This window comes from Mytilus trossulus, chromosome 4, assembly GCF_036588685.1.
Source record: "Mytilus trossulus isolate FHL-02 chromosome 4, PNRI_Mtr1.1.1.hap1, whole genome shotgun sequence".
Lineage (NCBI taxonomy): Eukaryota > Metazoa > Mollusca > Bivalvia > Mytilida > Mytilidae > Mytilus > Mytilus trossulus.
Window position 1 is genome coordinate 70,910,098 of NC_086376.1, and position 21,841 is coordinate 70,931,938.

Here is a 21,841-nt window from a genome sequence, read left to right on the forward strand (position 1 = left end):
AATATATAGGAAATCACTGAAACATGACTGGAACGGGCCACTTACAATTGTCAAATAGAACACTTTGAAAGATAAAAATGATGATTTATTATGTACATGAATAACTTTGTAGATTCCAACATGTTGGGTGTAATCATAAGCGTTGTAGCAAGTCAGATCATTGGAACCATATGGTACTCTTCATACTTCCTTGGCAAACCATGGATGAACAACAACTATCCTGGGAAGTCTTCAGAACAGATTAGTAGAGAAGGCAACTTTCCTGTTGCAATTGGTGTCACTATTGTTGGACAGGCTTGTCTTGCTTTGGTTCTTTATTACATACTACTGTAAGACTAATATTATAATAAGAAAATTCAAAAGTACAATTATTCAATTGAAAGAAAACAGAACTTTGTTTTTATTAATATCATGGTTACATCAACAAACAAAAAATAAATTTTGAATAGAATAATTAAGCAAAGATCTGTAACATTTTTGTAATAAAAAGATATTTTATGAAAATTCAAAATCTGATTTCAAATGAAATGAAATGAGGTAACTATGTCAACGTATATTTGTTCCACCTAACAGAAGTTCCAGAGGAAACTTTATTATAAACAATGTCATAATACCTGTACCTGTTGGAACAAATATTCTATTATATTTATTCCGTTAGGAACATCTACTGTAATATTTATTCCTGTGGAAATAATATTCCAGAATAGTTTTTCCATTTGGAACTTATATTATGAAGGAACTTCTATTCCGTGACAACTATACATGTTCATTAGATTAACTTGACCAAATTATTTGTTTCTCCACACCTGATATTTTTTTAAGTTGAACAGTCAAATGAAATTGACCCTAACGGCATTTGCAAAAAAAATGATTCACATATATGAACTCTTTCTTTAAAAATTATAAACAAATGTGGAGGAATACTATGCTTTTGTGTGTTGTTTGGTGTCTTAATTTGATGGCATGATATTTAATTTACACAAGAGATACCCTTGAAATTTTTTCAGAGGAAGACAAAATGAGTTTTCAGGATAACCCTATAATTCAATTGGTAGTGTGATATAGGGAAGCCTGGTCACATATTCAAACATTCTTCCAGTACTTCTAACATCATGACTTCATAATCAGTCTAAAGCTTGACAATGATTAGTATCTTGTTCATGCTTTTCATTCACCAAATTCCTGTTTTCTGGTTCCTTAAATTACAAGTGGGGTATGCTCAGCATAACTATGTTTGAAAATTCTTGTTTGATGGATAACAATTTTCCAGAATTTCATGCTTTCATGATGACTCAGATCACATAGGGTACTTGCATACTTTTCCTATAGTTGGGCTATGCTTTTATTGATAAACTGAATTTAGAATTGGTCTTTCTAAAATGTTTTACTGCACACACCAAAAAAGTCTTAACAATCTGTTTACAAAGATTTTAGTGTAAACAAAATGAATCATAAATTGCTATTATATTACAGGTCTTATCTTGGCATATCTGGTGTAGAAGGTGCCATCAGAGTCGGTGTTGGACTGGGAGTTCTGGTAACCATTAGTGACATCCCTCACTGTTTGTTTTCCTGTAGATCAGTAATTGTTTTCATCATCGACCATTTGTACGACACTGCTGTATTTGTTGCAATGTGTACCTCCATCGTACATTTTGGATGAACATTTGATCAGGATTTGTTGAAACTTGTTGTATGTTTATGCTAAATGCATGCTTATTATAGTCATAGTTTTATAACTTATTGATAATATTAATTATGGTAAGTATCCATATTCATAGTGCCATATCTATTGGGTAGAAATTCAGATGTTAGCTAGTTTTTCTCATTGTTGAAAATTTTTGTTGTTGTTGATATGTTTTGTGTCGACCTTTTTATTATAGTGTTTTACAAAATTTATATAAAAATGATTGTTGCACTAATGTTAGTTTATAGATATCAGTATTACCATTAGTTTTATATATAGTCATGTTAAAGTTTCAAAACAAGTGTAGGACTTGGTAGCATTTGCTTTTGACTTTTTTCAAAATATTACAGTAAATCACTTGTCTTTTCCAACATACATTGTTGAATAATTTTGATTGTTTTGAAAATTAAAAATCATATCACTTTACATGCTGTGAAAAAAAATTGCAAATTACGATATATCTTGATAATGAAAAACATGGAATCCAGACATAGAAATTCTACAATATGTGAGAGGCCAAAGGTTATCAATACTTCCATTAGGTCCAAGGACACAGTTATCGTCCTTTGGTTTTTGTTGTCTACGAATATAGTCCCTAGTGTAAACAGTGTATAACTTGCATGTTTTATTTGATACACTTTCCCAAGTTATTTCTTGATATAAAATGCATGAAATATTAAGTAGGGGGATGTACTTACATGTCAAAAAAATTTGGGTGCTGAATCTTTATGTTAAGAAGTAAATTGGTCCAGTTCTAAAAGGTCAAATTTTAGCATGTCTGAAGCTGTCAAACTAAATTTTACACCCCCTTAACACAGAATTGTCAATATTTTGAGTTAGAGCTGGTAGAAGTTTCTATAATTTTGATATCATTTGTCTCACTGGTAGTACACTACACTGTAAAAATCTTTTTGAGAAAGAGCAGGTGTGATTTTTTTAAATTTTATTAATTTATTGTCTAAAAGAAATGCACGACGAAATAACTGTGTTCTCAGTCCATTATTCACATTTAAATGTTGGGTTATATTTCTGTTTTTTACTGACTGACTTTGCAGTTAATTAACAATTATATAAAGTCTGAAGTGTAAGCTTTTTAGACTACATGTACAAAACCTTTATCAAATCTTCATATTGTTTTATATATAACTTGGACAGAAGCTTCAAGATTAAGAACTACACCTGAAGTAAAACTTTTTTTTCTCAGTATTTTACTGGTAATTGTTCTTTGTCTTACCCTTTTACAAGAGCAATTTCAGGTGAGACTTGCAAATCTTGCTCCTTATAGTTTCTTCTGTTCAAGGTTTAATATTCATAGATAAAATAAAGTGTTTATTTCATATGTTATGTATAATCATATCCAAGATTGCTTTTTAGCTCACCGGGCCCGAAGGGCAAAGTGAGCTTTTCTCATCACTTGGCATCCGTCGTCTGTCGTCCGTCATCTGTCGTCCGTCGTTAACTTTTACAAAAATCTTCTTCTCTGAAACTACGGGACCAAATTTAACCAAACTTGGCCACAATCATCATTGATGTATCTAGTTTAAATTTTGTGTTTTTTTTACCCGGCCAACCAACCAAGATGGCCGCCATGGCTTAAAATAGAACATAGGGGTAAAATGCAGTTTTTGGCTTATAGCTCAAAAACCAAAGCATTTAGAGCAAATCTGACATGGGGTAAAATTGTTTATCAGGTCAAGATCTATCTGCCCTGAGATTTTCAGATGAATCAGACAACCCATTGTTGGGTTGCTGCCCCTAAATTGGTAATTTTAAGGAAATTTTACTGTTTTTGGTTTTTATCTTGAATAATATTATAGAGATAAACTGTAAACAGCAATAATGTTTAGCAAAGTAAGATTTACAAATAGGTCAACATGACCAAAATGGTCAGTTGACCCCTTTAGGAGTTATTGCCCTTTATAGTCAATTTTTATCCATTTTTCGTAAATCTTAGTTAACTTTTACAAAAATCTTCTCTTCTGAAACTACTGGGCCAAATTTTACCAAACATAGCCAGAATCATTATTAGGCTATCTAGTTTAAAACTTGTGTTTTGTGACCGGGCAAACCAACCAAGATGGCCGCTAAGGCTAAAAATAGAAGATAGGGGTAAAATGCAGTTTTTAGCTTATAACTCAAAAACCAAAGCATTTAGAGCAAATCTGACATGGGGTAAAATTGTTTATCTGGTCAAGATCTATCTGCCCTGAAATTTTTAGATGAATCGGACAACTCATTGTTAGGTTGCTGCCCCTAAATTGGTAATTTTAAGGAAATTTTGCTGTTTTGGGTTATTATCTTGAATATTATTATAGATAGAGATAAACTGTAAACAGCAATAATGTACAGCAATTTAAGACTCAAAAATAAGTAAAAATGACCAAAATGGTCAATTGACCCCCTAAGAAGTTAAATATTGTCCTTTATAATCAATTTTTAACAATTTTCATAAAATTTGTAAATTTTTACTAACATTTTCCACTGAAACTACACGGACAAGTTCATTATAGATAGAGATAATTGTGAGCAGCAAGGATGTTCAGTAAAGGAAGATGTACAAACACATCACAATCACCTAAACACAATTTTGTCATGAACTGTCTGCTTCCTTTGTTTAATTCACATATGCCAAGGTGAGCGACACAGGCTCTTTAGAACCTCTAGTTAGATTATATTATTGTTAAGTGATTTAAACTTGGTTATAGTAAAATAATTTTAAGAATACATTTGTGTTTGTACATGTAACTTGAAAATAATTGCTAAATTCACCATGTTGTAGTGTTTGCTGCAGGACAATCAAACAATGAATGATAACTTGACAGATATCTCAGGTTTTACAAACAGGAAATATATTTACCAAGTCAAAAATAGACAGTTGAATACATTCCAGAACTTGTCAGTGTTTTGCCTGGAATTTTTATGATATTGGAATTTTCTATGCATTCTATTTAGCTTCTGTATTGAGGAAGGTATCATATTAGGTCTGCAACTTTACAATGTTGAGTTGTACTGTTAAAGAGCATTATTTATATGAAAACTACATGTAACAGGCTTTTATTTGAACTTGGAATTATTTTTAATTATGGAATATGCTTGATTTCTTGGTTTTTAAATTTTTTAATTAATTCCATGTTTATTCTGATCTGAAATGTTCTGTGCTGCGCACAACACTTTCTATTACAAAGAAAATAGTATCTTTTCAATAGAATGTACTGTGCCATGCACAACACTATCTAACCAAAATACATTGTATGGAAAGTGTTATTAACTGCTCAAAAGATTATAATATCAAATAAGCATGAAGTTTATTATAAATTTTAAACACAAGAAATCAAGCAAATTCCATAATTAGAAATAATTCCAAGTTCAAATAATAGCCTGTTATGTATAAGTTGTTGGCCATTACAGAAATGTATATAGAAATGTGATATGGTCAATATTACACTGCCACAGGTGGAAATTTGGCATTGCATTTGTTTAAACTGTTCTCATAATGCATTTCTAATATGAGCAATATTTTAATTGTAGTGCCTCTGACCCTTTCAATTTATTTACAAATAGCCTGCTATGGTTTGGTTGTTGTCTCTTTGACACATTCCCCTTTTCCATTGATATCTACCTCAAACAATAATTTTATATGTATTTTTTTTTTTATTTGTCATTTTTGGATGTACTTTTTGATATGTTCACTATTTCATACATTTTCTGTGTGGACATCTCCATCATATAGCTGTTTTGTATTTACAAGTTACACAAGGCTTAAGTGTTTCTGTTAGTACATCCACGTCATCATCATTCAGCAAAGAATGGATAGGTAAACTATAAATAGATTGTCAAGTTGTTAATTGATCTGATAATATTATTATATTGTTTTTATATCTGATTATTTTATAATATTTTTTATATATCTAATTATTTCATTATATTGTTTATATATCTTGCCAAAGAAAGCTTTTAGTTTTTCACAATATATAATTAAAATGATGACTTGAGATGATTGAGCTTTTTTTTATAAGCCTCTGAGAAGACAGAAACTCAAAAACTTTACTTTGACCACTGAACCATGAAAATGAGATCAAGGTCATATGACACCTGCCAGCTAGACATGTACGCCTTAAAATCATTCCATACACTAAATGTAGTAGACCTATTGCATACAATATAAGAAAATAAGACCAAAATACAAAATCTTAAACTATAACCACTGAACCATGAAAATGAGGTCAAGGTCAGATGACACCTGCCAGTTAAAATGTACATCTTAGTCCTTCCATACACCAAATATACTAGAGCTATTGCTTATGGTATCAGAGATATGGACTTGACCACCAAAACTTAACCTTATTCACTGATCCATGAAATGAAGTTGGAGGTCAGGTGAAAACTGTCTGACAAGTATGAGGACCTTGCAAGGTACACACATACCAAATATAGTTATTCATTACTTATAATAAAAGAGAATTTAACATAACATAAAAATCTTAATTTTTCCTGAACTGAACCATGAAAATGAGGTCAAGGACATTGGACATGTGACTGGCGACAACTTTCGTAACATGAGGCATCTATATACAAAGTATGAAGCATCTAGGTCTTCCACCTTCTAAAATATAAAGCTTTTACAAGGTTAGCTAACACTATCCCTATGTCCAGCTTCAAAAGCTGCAAGCTCGACAAATATCAAGGATTTCATAACAACTCAGACCAACACTATATTGCTTACACTGTGGCGTAGCTACCATTGATACAACAACACACTTGCGTGCACAAACAAATTATAAAAGTCAAAAAAGAAAGAGTCCTATTGACTGTCACTATATATAGATATGTGTGTTTCAATTATTCAGAAAGGTTTACATGTTTTCTATCAGTTCAGTTTTGTTGTGTGTACATTGGTATATACAATTTTTAGACCATCTTCTAAATGAAGTACAAGTGAGGTAAAGGTCAAATAAAACCTGGGTAACAGACATATATGTCACATATAGATCATAAAATATTTCCATACACCAAACATAGTTGACCTAATGCATAAATATTAGAAAAATATACCAAAACTCAAAAACTTAACTTTAACCACTGTACCATGAAATTGAGGTCAAGGTCAGATGACACCTGTCAGCTAGACATGAACACTTTACAATCATTCCATACACCAAATATAGTAGACCTATTGCATACAGTATAAGAACCAGATGCTCCGCAGTACGTAGCTTTATACGACCGCAGAGGTTGAACCCTGAACGGTTGGGGCAAGTATGGACACAACATTCAAGCTGGATTCCGCTCTAAATTTGGATTGTGATTAAATAGTTGACACAGCATAGATTTCTGACACAGAATGAATGTATTCAAATGAACTTAAAATTTTTGTTTTCTCTTAGAGCAATTCACTATGCTGTTGACTATTAATCCTCTCAAAAAAATGTTTGAAGAAATTTTCTTTTTATTTATGAAATTTCAAATGAGAAAAATTGAACCCAATTTTTTAATCACATCCCCCTTTCCCTTATTCCAAAACTAATTTCAATTAAAATATTCTAATGGAGTTTGCAACAATTACTACTCATTTAAATACATCATAAAATATTAAGATGTAAAAAAACTGCTTGTTATCACTGAATGGTAAAGATTAACTCCAATTAAAAAAAATTCTTGCAGATATTTCTTGCTTACTATACTGGACAAAGAAAGATAACTCTTAATTAAAAAAAATTTGCTATTTCACAATTTTGTGAAATTAGATATTTCTTGCCATTGCACAATACTGTGCAATTGAAAAGACTTGCTATTGCACAATACTTAATATAATAATTTTAGATCCTGATTTGGACCAACTTGAAAACTGGGCCCATAATCAAAAATCTAAGTATATGTTTAGATTCAGCATATCAAAGAGGCCCAAGAATTTAATTTTTGTTAAAATCAAACTTAGTTTAATTTTGGACCCTTTGCACTTTAATTTAGACCAATTTTAAAACTGGACCAAAAATTAAGAATCTACATACACAGTTAGATTTGGCATATCAAAGAACCCCAATTATTCAATTTTTGATGAAATCAAACAATGTTTAATTTTGGACCTCGATTTGGGCCAACTTGAAAACTGGGCCAATAATCAAAAATCTAAGTACATTTTTAGATTCAGCATATCAAAGAACTCCAAGGTTTCAATTTTTGTTAAAATCAAACTAAGTTTAATTTTGGACCCTTTGGAACTTAATGTAGACCAATTTGAAAACGGGACCAAAAATTAAGAATCTACATACACAGTTAGATTCGGCATATTAAAGAACCCCAATTATTCAATTTTGATGAAATCAAACAAAGTTTAATTTTGGACCCTTTGGGCCCCTTTTTCCTTAACTGTTGGGACAAAAACTCCCAAAATCAATACCAACCTTCCTTTTATAGTCATAAACCTTGTGTTTAAATTTCATAGATTTCTATTTACTTATACTAACGCTATGGTGCGAAAACTAAGAAAAATGCTTATTTGGGTCCCTTTTTGGCCCCTAATTCCTAAACTGTTGGGACCGAAACTCCCAAAATCAATACCAACCTTCCTTTTGTGGTCATAAACATTGTGTTTAAATTTCATTGATTTCTATTTACTTTAACTAAAGTTATTGTGCGAAAAACCAAGAATAATGCTTATTTGGGCCCTTTTTTGGCCCCTAATTCCTAAACTGTTGAAACCAAAACTCCCAAAATCAATCCCAACCTTTCTTTTGTGGTCATAAACCTTGTGTCAAAATTTCATAGATTTCTATTAACTTAAACTAAAGTTATAGTGCGAAAACCAAGAAAATGCTTATTTGGGCCCTTTTTGGCCTCTAATTCCTAAAATGTTGGGACCAAAACTCCCAAAATCAATACCAGTCTTCCTTTTATGGTCATAAACCTTGTGTTAAAATTTCATAGATTTCTATTCACTTTTACTAAAGTTAGAGTGCGAAAACTAAAAGTATTCGGACGACGACGACGACGACGCCAACGTGATAGCAATATACGACGAAATTTTTTTCAAAATTTGCAGTCGTATAAAAACCGACCAAAACACAAAAACTTAACTATAACCACTGATCCATGAAAATGATGACAAGGTCAGATGAAACCTACCAGTTGGACATGCACACCTTACAGTCCTTCCATACACCAAATATACTAGACCTATAGCTTTTAGTATCTGAGATACAGACTTGACCACCAAAACTTAACCTTGTTCACTGAGATGATCTAGCTCTCCAGCCTTTTCTTTCTCAGAAGCATAATAATTTAGCGAGCATTGCAACTAAGTGTGTATTAATACAAATATTTGTTTGTACCAAGACATAAGCATGTGCAAGTTATTTATATATCATCCTGTGCAACTTTGTTGTACCAAGACATAAGCATGTGTAAATTATTTGTATATCATCCTGTGCAACTTTGTTGTACCAAAACATAAGCATGTGTAAATTATTTGTATATCATCCTGTGCAACTTTGTTGTACCAAGACATAAGCATGTATAAATTATTTGTATATCATCCTGTGCAACTTTGTTGCCAAATTTGAAATATTGTTTAATAGGGCTGTTCCATAAAAACATAAATGGGTTACAGGGAAGGCAACTAAAATATAAAATACTGTGTTGAACAGTTTTAAAATTATGCAAAACTCTGAATTGCTTCTATGGGTGGTCACTCTGTTTTCAAAGTCCCTTCCTTGGGTACCATGTAAGACCTGTTGGTGACCTTCTGCTGTTGTTTTTTTATTTTGTCGGGTTGTGTCTCTTTGACACATTCCCTATTTCCATTCTCAATTTTATGTTTTAATCTAATAGCCCTTACTTGTATTTAAGTGATTTGTCAGTTATGTTGTTTGTGAGGTGCTAGACAGGAGGTTTACTGACATGTTACTGACAACAAACAATGCCAATGTTTTATCTACCAATGGTGATATGAGAAGCAATACTTAAAATGATATAGCAAAGATTATTGGTGAATGAAAATACCATTTTTCTTAAATATGTTTATTGGTTTTGTAACTTTATTTATCAATAAATAACATAATAATGGACAATGCACTTCATTATTTCAATAGTATGTTTTTAAACTACATGTTATATAAAATGAATTTTGCAGATACAAAAAATAACTAGGGTCACCATTGACAAAATTTGTATGAAAAAGTTAAATTGATGTAAAAAACAAAAAGGAACAGAAAGTCAATCTATATATTAAATACTCGTCTTCAATGTGTACAGGCAAAGACAAAACAATTATTTAGTTGAAAGTTTGAATGCTTTGTTGCTTTGTTACTTTGAATATTACATGCTTTCACAAAAGAAAATTTCTTAGAGCACAAATGTACATACAAGATTCCCCTAAAATCAACATGAAAATTGTCAGATCAAACATGTGAGATTAAGGGAGATAATTTCTATTTACAAATCATTATAGTATTGAATTGTCTCCCCTTTAGTCATGATAAGAATCTAGGACAATTTGGACTTCATAAGCTCCTCCACAAATCAAAACAAAAGATAAAAATGTAAATACAAAAACAAAGTATTAACTGACATTCACAATACATGAAAGAATTGTAACCTTTTCTGTCAATATGTCACGTATGTTGAATTTTACATCAAATATTTTTTTTTATGACTGATAAACAAGATCCACAAGACACCATGCAACAATTTCATAGTTAACTACCGTAAACAGAAAATTTAACCTATAAATACAGGTCTGATTAACAGATGGGCAGACCAGAAAGTTCATAAGACTGGGCATAAGAACATATTTTAGAGCGTTTTAGCAAATATAACACACCAACCAGTCATCAGCCAAAATGAAATATTGTTAATAGGTAACAAAAATTCATGATTACATTAGCAAAAAACCCAGCTTTCATTAAATCTGAGGTTTATAAAACAACATTTGCTTGTTATAGTCAAATGTATCTTAAAAGACACTACATTATGAAAACTCATGAAAATTAAAACATGGTGTTCAAAAATAATATGTTCTAATACCTAAATAAATTTGAAGACTGTAAAAAGGTGGTTAAACTTGAGATTTAAGTGAAAGCTAGTTAAACAAAAAAGTTTATATAATCTAGTTAATGCTAGTTAAACAAACAAGTTTATATAATCTAGTTTAGCATTAAATAATTTACGTAAGATTAATGAAATGCATAAGAATGTATATGTGTACATATGTGGAGTTAAGTTTAATTCATAACTATCAGAACTTTTCTAAAAGTCTTATGAATTACAATCTATTAACAAATGTTCAAATAAAGCAGAACACATTTTATCTTACAATTAAATTTAAACAAATGGATTTCCCTCCCTCCAGAAAAGCATGCAATAAGAACAATTAAATATTCTTTGAACATCTTAGTACATTTTCCTACAATGAAATTAAGTAATTTTTCCATTTTGGTCTCCTTATTTTTTCTGACGTGTAGTATAAGTGAAAGGCAGATGTAGGACCATACTATTTGCTAGCTTCTATATAAAATCATCGTCTACATCATCATAACCATAATTGCCACTAGATGACGCTGCTAAATCGTTAAAGTCATTGTCTCTCTCTGATTTCAATGTAATTTTACTCTTCTTCTTTTTCTTATTCAATTCCTGAAATATGAAATATTTTTATTTTGTTAGGAATGACATCAAAGGTTCAATGAAGGAAAAAACTTAATTCACATATTTTGATCTGGTCTGATTTTTTAGTCATGCTTCAAGGTATTGATTTGATATTTGTTATATAGTTTACACGATGAACAAGTTAGCATTGTGTTCTTTTAACAACAAATTTTTAACTGGTAGGGAACTTATGTTTTGCCAAGAAATACTCACAGAATGCTTGTTGATAGATCTCATTTTGTGACATTTTCGTATTGGTTGATACAGGTGTGCTATCAAAAAAACCATGTGATATTCTTTATTTGATTTGACCTATTAAGTACTAACCATTGCATGTTTCTGTTTTTAGTGGTGTCATGAGTTATATTTGTCCCACTTATAATTTTTCTGTAATTAAGTGGTGTATGCATATATATATATATATATATATTTATAATTTATTCAGTTTAGTTCTAACCTTTACTATTTTCTGTTTTTCATGGTATATATTTGTTAAATTTTGTCCCAATTTTCTACAGTCTTCAGCTTCCACTGAAAAATAACATATTTAATAGTTTATAAATTTCATAAATAAAATAGGACAAAGAGCATTAAAAATGCAATTTTTAGAAAATCAGATACTTTAAACGTGCACAACTGCTCTACAAATAGTTGATCAGCACTGTCAGACAATTTCGAACCAATTTCTATGAACTCTTCACAGAAGAGAACAATAAAATTCACTTAAATAGACAAGTTTCTTATTGAACACAGCATATTTTTTTCTTCAGTCATTCCAACCCTGATTATGTACATACAATACAGCCAAAAAAATCTTACCATTCTAAATTTGAATCCACTCCACAGAACCATGCATATATTTATAAACATAAAACAACTTTCAATGATGAGTTTTAAAATTGCTGACTTCAGTTGAATGTATATACATTTTATAATGAGCTGAATATTGATTATGCATCAATTACAAATCCTGTGTAGACTAAAGAATCAGCATAAAAAGAACAGAGAAAACCAAAACACAAGTTTGAAATGTAAATAATTTCTAATTGCTTATTTTTAATTGCCGAGTTTGACTGTCCCTTTGGTATCTTTCAACCCTCTTCTTCACCTCAAAAACATTTTTTGCCACCTTTCCATAAATTAACAATAACAATGTTGACTACACATCAAATGATCTTTAAATATACTTACAACTAACTACTAAATCTGTGAAGAGTTTTTCTAAAAATGAACAGTAATGTTTCGATTTCTGAAAAATATGGAATATTAACTTAAAGCAAGTTACTAAAGAGCCCAACACATAATATATACTTTTTCAGATTAAAATATTGTCAGATATTCTTTTGAAATTGTTTGTTTTTTCTACATTGGAATCTAACCAGAAAATGTTGAAACAGAAACAGTTAATTCCTTTCATAAACGAACTACATAAGGCCATCAAATTGGGATATTTATCTGTTTGATGTAGATGCATCAGATTCATTTGTTTTTTACTGACAAAGTGTGTAAACTTAGAGAAATGTAATGGAAACCATCAAAGAGGGGCTCTCAACATGTACATAGTATCAAAATAAGGAGGTGTGGTATGATTGCCAATGAGACAACTTTCAACCAAAGTTCAAATGAAGTTTATGAAAGCAACTATAGGCAACTATTCAGACTTCAACAATAAGAAAAACATATATTGTATAGCCGGCTTTAAAAGGCCTAACATGAAAAGTATGAAACAATTCAATTGTAAATACTAAAGGCCTATCTAAATAAGGTAATTATTGTTTTTAATTTTTATGCAGATTGGGGTCTCAAATTCAAATAAAACATTTAACTACTAGTAACTAATTGATTTTGCAACTTGGCTTTTAATAATACCGACTTTAAATGGCATTATTATGAAACAGCATGTTTCTAATCCTTTGTACACAGTAGACATACATTTGAAATAATGTAAAAAATTGAAACAAATGCTATTATTATTATATTTCTTACTTCAAAAAATGTAATTTTATTTTTTATAGCTTCACCAAACTTGTCAAAACTTTCTTCATCTTCTGGGAACATTCCATCTATACCTGAACCTTTATTAATACCTAAAATACAAAATATACACAAAATTAAAAATGAAATTATTTACAAATTCCAAAAAAAATCAAGTGATCTAGTGATCACCATCTTCGCTAGCCAAAGGTTACGATCCACTCCCGCTCTCTCCACCCTTGGCAGATTGAGTTAAAATTTCGGGGACACAAGGTTCAGATTTTTATTGGTTGCAGTCGAAACTCACTGCATCCAATCAAAAAGCTTCTACAACATGATCACGTGTAAATGTAGAAAGTGCTTGTAAACAATCGCCACGTGTTTATTGTGCAAAAAGTCTTTACATCCCTAAACATACGACCACATTCAGTGAAAATTTTAATACTTTAAATCTACTAATAGAAGTTTCTTTGTATATTTCTTGCACAAATGCATGAATGTTGATGTATATTTTCGTTTCTGGCTTTATCAAGTGTGTAGAATTTAGACGCTACTGAGTTTTACCTCCAAATTGAAGAGTTCAAGTGCTACCATTGGTCAAGAATAATGTATCCGGAATGGACAAGACTTTAAATTCTTCCGGTTGGTGGTGCTACATTGTAATCACAAATATTGGCTTAATCCGCCACGGGTGGAGAGAGCCGGATTAGATCCACTTACATAACTGATTGTTGATTGATGTAACTTTAAACACTCTGACTACTTCATGCAGCGTGACCAATTTTAAGTGTAACAACAATCATGGTCTTTGAGATATCAATGCATCTATAGGCTTTTTCCCCTTTCCTTTTGACCATACCAATTTGATTTCAATTTATTAAGAGATACAAAAAAGCTGAAAAGTGGATAATCTTTTTTTTAAATTCATTGCTTTAAATGGTTTTTTTTTGTTTTCTATTAAATCAGATTTTGCCATTCTTGAGTGGAAAACAGAAGTAATCAAATTGTCAATGAGAGGTTCACTAACAAAACAGATTTGGGAAAAAAGAATTTTCTTTTTAGAGTTTAACCTTGCTAGCCACTAACATAATTACCAAAAGCTTCTTTTGCTAACTGTAAATCTGATTCTTCTTGTAATCTCTGCTTTTTAAGCTTATCTGCAATTTCTTCTTCTGGTGTTAATTTCCTATTTTTCTCTTGTTCCTTAAATATACATATATATTCTGGTGAAATTGAAATTAGGTAATGACAGATTTCAACAAGAATTGTGTTTCGGATAACAAACACAGTGCAGAGTATAAATCACACTTGCGTTTACTGTTTTCTATGTTCAGTAGACCGTGCATTAAAAATAGAAAGATCATGTAGGGAACATGTGTACTAAGTTTCAAATTGATACTAAGGACTTCAACTTCATTAAAAACTACCTTGACCATTAACTTTAACCTGAAACGGGACAGACAGACTATTATAGGTGGGGCATAAAAATATTAAGAGGCCCTTTAAATAAAGAGAAATGAATTATAATTACAATCTCTCCTGCAGCAAGTTTGGCTGCTTGTTTTTCTGCTATTCTGTCAGCTAATTTCTTTTTCTTTCTCTGGAAAGGCTTGGCTTCTGAAAGAAATTATGAATTTTATCAAGAGAATTCTTATATGCTAGCTTTTTGCAGGGGTCTTATAGTGCAGATGCTTGATTAAAAAAAGCATTCTGATTCATTATGGATTTATAATAATAGTTATAAATAGTACAACCTTTGCTCATTGTTGAAGGCCTACATGTGCATTTGTACAACTACATTCAGTTGAATGCTTTTAATTTTGGCCTCTTTTTGAGATTTGTCTCATTGACAATGATTCCATATTTTCTGTTTTAAAATATTTTTAAACATACGAGTGACCATTACATTAGTAGCTTCACTGTGCTGGATTTTTATTAGGATAAGTTTTATGCCTTAGGTCTAGATATAGGTAAAGGTTGTTGTTTGTGCACGTATACAACATGTTAGACTAGTTCTATTTTGTACCAAGACTTTATTATCTGGACCATGTGTTGTTGTATAATGCTACTTTTTTCTTCAGGCATTAGTGGTTGATGTGGTATATTGTACTGTCCCATATTTATCTATTATCCGTTTACGTTATATAAGTTCATTTTCTCATAGACATTGTCCCTGCTTTTAATAGGACATGTGATGATAATGATGCAATTCAAATTGGCTGTACAATGTAGTGTGTTTTAATTTTTAAAAAGGACAATCAACATACCTCCATCTTTTTCTTCTGTCTTCTTTTCTTCATCCTCGTCATCCTCCCAATTATCCTGTAAACAAAAGTTTTAATTTGTATTAAGCACATTGAAACTGCCAGATAAAGAACATTTTAATTGTCAAATTTTTCTGACAAAAATGTAAGAGGAAACCAAATTTGTCATTCTAAATATTGCATTTGTCACATTTGAAAGGAATACATATTAAATTTAATTAGGAACAGCTGGTATATTGTAACTCAGATACTTTAGAATACCTCAGCCAGTTAAGCATGTGTCAGAATATTATACATCAAATACTGCTGGGTTTTTAACACAATTGAAGAAAAGTTACAGGTCACATACCCAACTATATTAGTCCTATTCAGGACCGATAACTGTCGATAGATAATATTGTTAAAACCAGATCAATTGTATTATACGTCTCTGTTGGAATGCATGCAATAACTCTTTTTTTTACACAATTTAAACTTTATATCGATTCATTGCCTGAATTTAGCTTTAAATATTGAATTGAAAAATAAATAGCAATAAAATCATATTCAATGATCGAAATTCATTTAAATTAAAATTTGAATCAGAATATTTCTTTATTATAGATATTGTAAACTATTTTCTTGTAATAGTATCTCCTGGATGAATATCTGTCAAAGTGAATGTTCCTGTGTCACACTTTAAAATAATTTTTTTTAATAAGAAATTTTGAAATCAATGATATCGAAATATCAGTAAAGAAAAATAACAGAAAAATCAGAGATTCTTTATGAAAAATTAAATATAATCTAGGAAAGTCTCACTATAGAAATCATTAATTTGATGCAACATTTCCATATGATACATCAGCTGCCATTTTGAAAAATCTCGGAAAATTCCCTTTTTAAAATCGATGTTTGACCGAATTTGCCCTGAAATTAAACTGTTTTAAGTAGTATTCACCGCCAGCTATATGTTTGAATATACTTAATCGATTTGCAAAGCTTGTGTTTTATTTACAGAATTTCTTTATTTGTTGTAAAAGTAGACATGGGTATCGGTAATTTAGCATTGAGTCAACAGAGAAATGACGAGAAAAAGTTCATGTTTTACGATTCTGATTTGACCGAATTTAATCAAAAATTAAACTGTTAGGACCAACATTGTTTGATAGAAATATGTTTGAATATCAAGGATTGATTTGCAAAAGTAAGAAAACCATACCTGTCAACTCACCCATTTTTTGCGGGTGACACCCGTTATTTTCACCTCTCACCCGGGAGTTTTCTTTACCCGGCGGGTCCCGGGAATTTCTAACATTACCCGTTTTACCCGGCTTTCTGACCGGAATTGTTTCCGGTATTTAGAAGTAATACGACCTTCGGTTTTATCGGTCTTTTCAATGTAACCAAAAGTCAAAATGTAGGACTTGTTTACCTGAGCTACGTAACGATATTTTCAACAAGCTACAAGATGAGTTCAGTGACTATCAGTTGACCCCATTAGATGAACTTCCACTTTGCACTTCCCCTGAAACTGACATTGGTACATTTTGGGGAGAAATGTCCAAGTTGCATGACATTTTTCTTTACAAGCCAAGATTTTTTGTTTTGTCAAAACTTGCTAAACCATTACTGGTTTTGCCAAACAGCAATGCAGACAGTGAGAGGGCATTTTCTTTAGTAGAGAAAATAGCTACAGAGTTTAGGGCTGATCTTAATAAGGATACACTGTGTGCTCTTCTTTCTTGTAAAATGAATACACATTTGCATTGCTATTAACTGAAACCAAGTGCAGTTCTTTTAAAGAATGCCAAGTCTGCTACTTTGGAATATAACAATAGTCTGAAATAAACTTGTATACATGTTCTAACTGTTTTATATACATATTGACTATATAAATTATATGCAAAAATATTTTTGTTCTTCAATTGAGCCAGCAAAATGTCGTACGCGTTATGACCTGACTTTTCATTTTCAGAGGTTGACAGGTATGGAAAACGGATCAGGTTTATGAGAAAATTCAACTTTATTGAAGCATATATGCATTTTATATGGGGAAATATAATACAAAATGGTAGCTATTATACGTCACAAAAGTCACGTGATGTCTAACTTAGTTGGATATGAGAAACTAAACAATATCGTCATCTCCCAGAAACTACAATACAATATTTTTTACATGATGTATCAATGATTGAGCGTTCAATTTAGATTACATTGTAACAAAATTTGAACAGATTCTGAAACTGAAAATCTGGGAGCGGGCATGTTAGAGCTCCTCCCATTAATATTCAATGCATCATTTTGTTGCTTAGAAGTTTAGATGATTGACAGCTTTGAATCCATAAAAATTGGGCCTCAATTTGTTCATTTTCTCTTCATTTCAGCATGTTCACCAAGTATCATCAACATCCTCTGATTTCTCGTATAGACACATCAAAACAAGCATTTTAACATTTTTAATAAGGGCCCTACTGCAGTAAAAAAAATAATAAATACAAAAATATAACTTCCAATCTACAAATAAATGACCTAAAAATCTTGAACATTTTTATTTTATCACATTTGCGCAGAAATCTTTCTTTCTTAGGCCACACCAATTTGATTCCTTGTTCGACGGACCCGCCCGCACCTATTTTTTTCAAAACAGATTTTTTTTATTTTTATTATATTCCCGCTTCCCGCATCCGGAAATGAAATCATGTCCATTTCCCGCATCGTTTTTTTTGTAAATATAATGTAAAGATCTCAACATTTGTTTTTTTAAATCACAGTCTAGCCTTTATATAACGATTTTAAACCTATCAGCACCCCACAACACTGTAAATATCTGCGAGAATTTTTGTTTCAGAATGGAGCCAATTTATTCCAAGCGAGAGTGCTCCGATATAAATAGAAATACCAGTACAGAACAAAACGTTGGTTTCTTTCCCCCTAACTTATATTCCCTATAAAAAAAATGTTCGTTGTTAAAATAAAGTACAAAGAACTTCTGAAGGATTTGCCTTCAACTGCAATTATAATGTATGGTGACGGTCATACCCGCTGCAGGTTTGTGCACCTGTCCTGGTTGATTCAGAGACCTGTCGTTCAGCAGTTATCGTTTGTTGATGTGGTTCATTGGTAAATTTTTCCCGTTTGGAAATATAATTTAGATCGTTGGTTTTCCTTTTCGAATTGTGTACAATACTAAGTTGTGGTCCCTTATAGCTTACTGGTTGGTCTTGATTAAAGCACTGTGTAAAAGGCCGTACTTTGACCTATTATATGTTATTATCAGGTTGGGACTAACCCTCCCTCAGACAAGGGCCTTGAAGGGGTAATTTTACCATGTTTACTGTTCAGTCTGTTGTAGAAAAGAAAATAGAAATACTTAAGTTTTGTACAGTGCTACTATACAAAACCTTTGACAACTTAGAATTTTTTACTCAAAAAGAGGAGAAATACATTATATTTTAAACAACTTTTCTAAAAGAGGGATGGGTCCACTTATTTTAAATAATATTAAACTGTTAAAGTAAATGTGTTAACATAGTTAAAGTCCAGGAATATAACAAAATTCTTGGACATGTTTTGACCATTTAATACCAAATATATAGTTCTTTGGGAAAATATAAGCCCTTTTGTACTTAAGGCCGTTTTTATTAAATAAGTTGGTTTACGGATCCGCCGACCCGAATTTTCGCTAATTCAAATAAAAATAAACGCATATTTGTCCTTAAAAATTATTTCCGCCGACCTCATATTTATCGATTTACTAAGAAAAATTTAAACGGAATTTTTGTGTTTACGTTTCGTATTCTGTTTCCTATTACTGCACTAAAAAATCGTAAACCAGTGCACCGGAAACGTGACTGGTTAGCTTTCCCTGACACCCAAAAGCGAAAAAAAGTCGCCTTGTTCTTGATGATACCAGTCGCATCCATCATCGGACATTTTCAATTTTTAACAAGTTGATGAAACATCATTTTTTTATTGATCATTTAAGAAATTAAGACATAAACGGTTCATTATCTTAAGAAATGAGGCTGAAGCATTGCATTTGCAGTGTGTAGCAGTTTATTTGATAAAAAAATACAACTCGTCACCTCGAACATTTTTGCAAGTTCCGGTGCTTGTCACTCGAAAACGTACATCAACCTAAATTTCGACGGCAAAATAAGTTTGTTACTTCATTTAAACGTGATAAAAGTTGCCTCTAGTAAATGTTTAACCCATTTATTGCATTAAAAACGTCATGTTCCTTTCCAAATAACTTGTCAAACATCGTTTATTTTTGTAAATTTTCTTGCATTCGTCCGTCATTTACCGATTTCTAAACTACGGATCTGAACCGGACCAGCTAAGACCGAAATCCGTACTTTTACAATAATTATTATGGACGCACGGACGAAACAGCTGACAGACGAATATTGACCACAAAGGGAAAAATTATGTATGTCACATGCATTAAGAGACTTTTAGTTACATCTAATTGATTGGTGTCTATAATTCCCTATATTTTTTTATGGATTGAATTTGTTTCAAACTTGATTAAAGTTGCTTAACTCTGAGACTATCACACTAGCTAATATCAATATATTATGGACCAGGTTAATAACTTATATATTTTTTGATGAGAAACACTGAATTTCATACTTAAGATAGTTTTGAATTAAATTGTAATTGATATATTATAATTTCTTTACATTTTTCAAAATAAAAAAAAAAACAATTTAGTGCTAGATATTAAATATTTAGTTGGAAGTTTCTCACAAGAACCTAAGTAAACTTTTAATTTGAAATGTTATTTTAATTGTATACTCAGATATGAATTGAACAATATAAAAAGAACATTATTTACATATGACCCTTTATACTATAGTAAAATCCAAACATTGTAGGGCACCACACGAATGAGCACTTCTCTTTTAAATCTCACCACTTCTCCCTATCAGTTTTAAAAAGAGAAGTCACTTCTCCCTATAATTCTAAAGAAGTGTGAGCCCTACAGATATCCGTAAACCAATTAAAAAAAAACGACTGGAAAGATCTAGTTTAAATTTATTTTTTTTCCCTCCTCCTACCCTAAGTTTTTTGGGCTGATGTCCGTAAACCAACTTATTAAATAAAAACGGCCTAAAGTGTTTTTACAAAAAATTATGACTTTAATACTTTGACCCCTCATAAAAGGGATATTCATAACATTAAGGGGTTGTTCTGAACCTGATTATGACTTGGATGGAGAATTGTCTCATTGCCAGTCACACATACATAGACCAGATTTAATTATTCATTTTTTTCTTGTCGAACAGGGAAAAATACTTCATAAATTAAAGAAATGTCAAGGTACAAGTGATAAATCAAGTTTTAATATAGTCAAAACCTACTATTTTATGTTTACAAAAAAAATTTATAATCGCTCGCCTTTACTTTTTAAGCTTCGCCTCAAAAATTTGCAAATTAAATATTTTTTTATTAAAATTTTCAAATCGCTCGCTCGCCCCAATTTTTGGAGTCCAAAAATCCGTAGAACAAGAAATTAAATTGGTGTGGCCTTACGGTCTCGTTTGTCGTGAGACTTTAAGAATCACTAACAACAGGACCACATCAACAAGGTTGCGGTATTTCTGTTTCATTTCAAACATTAAAATATGTTAGAATTACTGTAAAAAAAAATAGATATGGACATTCTCTTTTACAGGTAACGCCTGCCTCATATTTAGCCATTTTGAGGAAAGAAGTTAATAAAAAATATCATGAATACACCTCATAGGGTTTGAAACAGTCAATTTATCGCAGGATACAGCTTATCCCAACACTTGGAAAAAGCCTGAAAAGTTTGGTGTTTTTTTAGGCAAATAAAACAGCTGTCACAGTTAAGGGATTGATCCAGGAAGGATCCAACACTGATAATCAATAGCTTTAATCTGTTCATTTAAACTTCCAAATCATGACTACGTTTAATTTTCTTCTAAACAACGAACGAAGAAAATATCATGTAATTTGAAACGTGTAAAAAAAATTCGTATAAACCTTGACATCATCTTCATCCTCCCCTTCCCACTGATCCGTTGTCTTCACAGGTACTTCTGGCTCGAAATCTTCGGCATCTACAAAATATAAAATAAATAAATCATAAAATTCATTTAAAATTGTAATTGAAAACTTTGTTAGTCATAAATATGTTCTCCACATGTTTACCCCATTCGTCAGACATCTTGAAGTTCTAGAAACTAAAAATAGAAATTATTTGCGCGGGAATGCAATTTCTTTATAAGGGGATAGAAAAAATTTAATGACTTACAGTATTATT

The 21,841-nt window shown here is 31.2% G+C and overlaps 2 protein-coding genes across 2 annotated transcripts; one reads left to right on the plus strand and one right to left on the minus strand.

Moving 5' to 3' along the window:
- The first annotated feature begins 42 nt into the window (after positions 1-42).
- On the plus strand, positions 43-1,812 carry LOC134716781 (uncharacterized). The gene is made up of 2 exons (XM_063579790.1): positions 43-329; positions 1,474-1,812. Exons 1-2 carry the CDS (start codon positions 91-93, stop codon positions 1,661-1,663), a joined length of 429 nt encoding a protein of 142 aa, XP_063435860.1. The 5' UTR covers positions 43-90; the 3' UTR covers positions 1,664-1,812.
- Positions 1,813-9,687: 7,875 nt separating this feature from the next.
- Positions 9,688-21,799, minus strand: LOC134715868 (eukaryotic translation initiation factor 3 subunit J-A-like). The gene is made up of 9 exons (XM_063578394.1): positions 21,730-21,799; positions 21,562-21,638; positions 15,571-15,625; positions 14,835-14,920; positions 14,398-14,506; positions 13,316-13,416; positions 12,521-12,578; positions 11,787-11,860; positions 9,688-11,317 (listed from the first exon to the last, which is right to left on the minus strand). The coding sequence occupies exons 1-9, from the start codon at positions 21,743-21,745 to the stop codon at positions 11,189-11,191; spliced, it is 705 nt and encodes a 234-aa protein (XP_063434464.1). The 5' UTR covers positions 21,746-21,799; the 3' UTR covers positions 9,688-11,188.
- Positions 21,800-21,841: the final 42 nt, after the last annotated feature.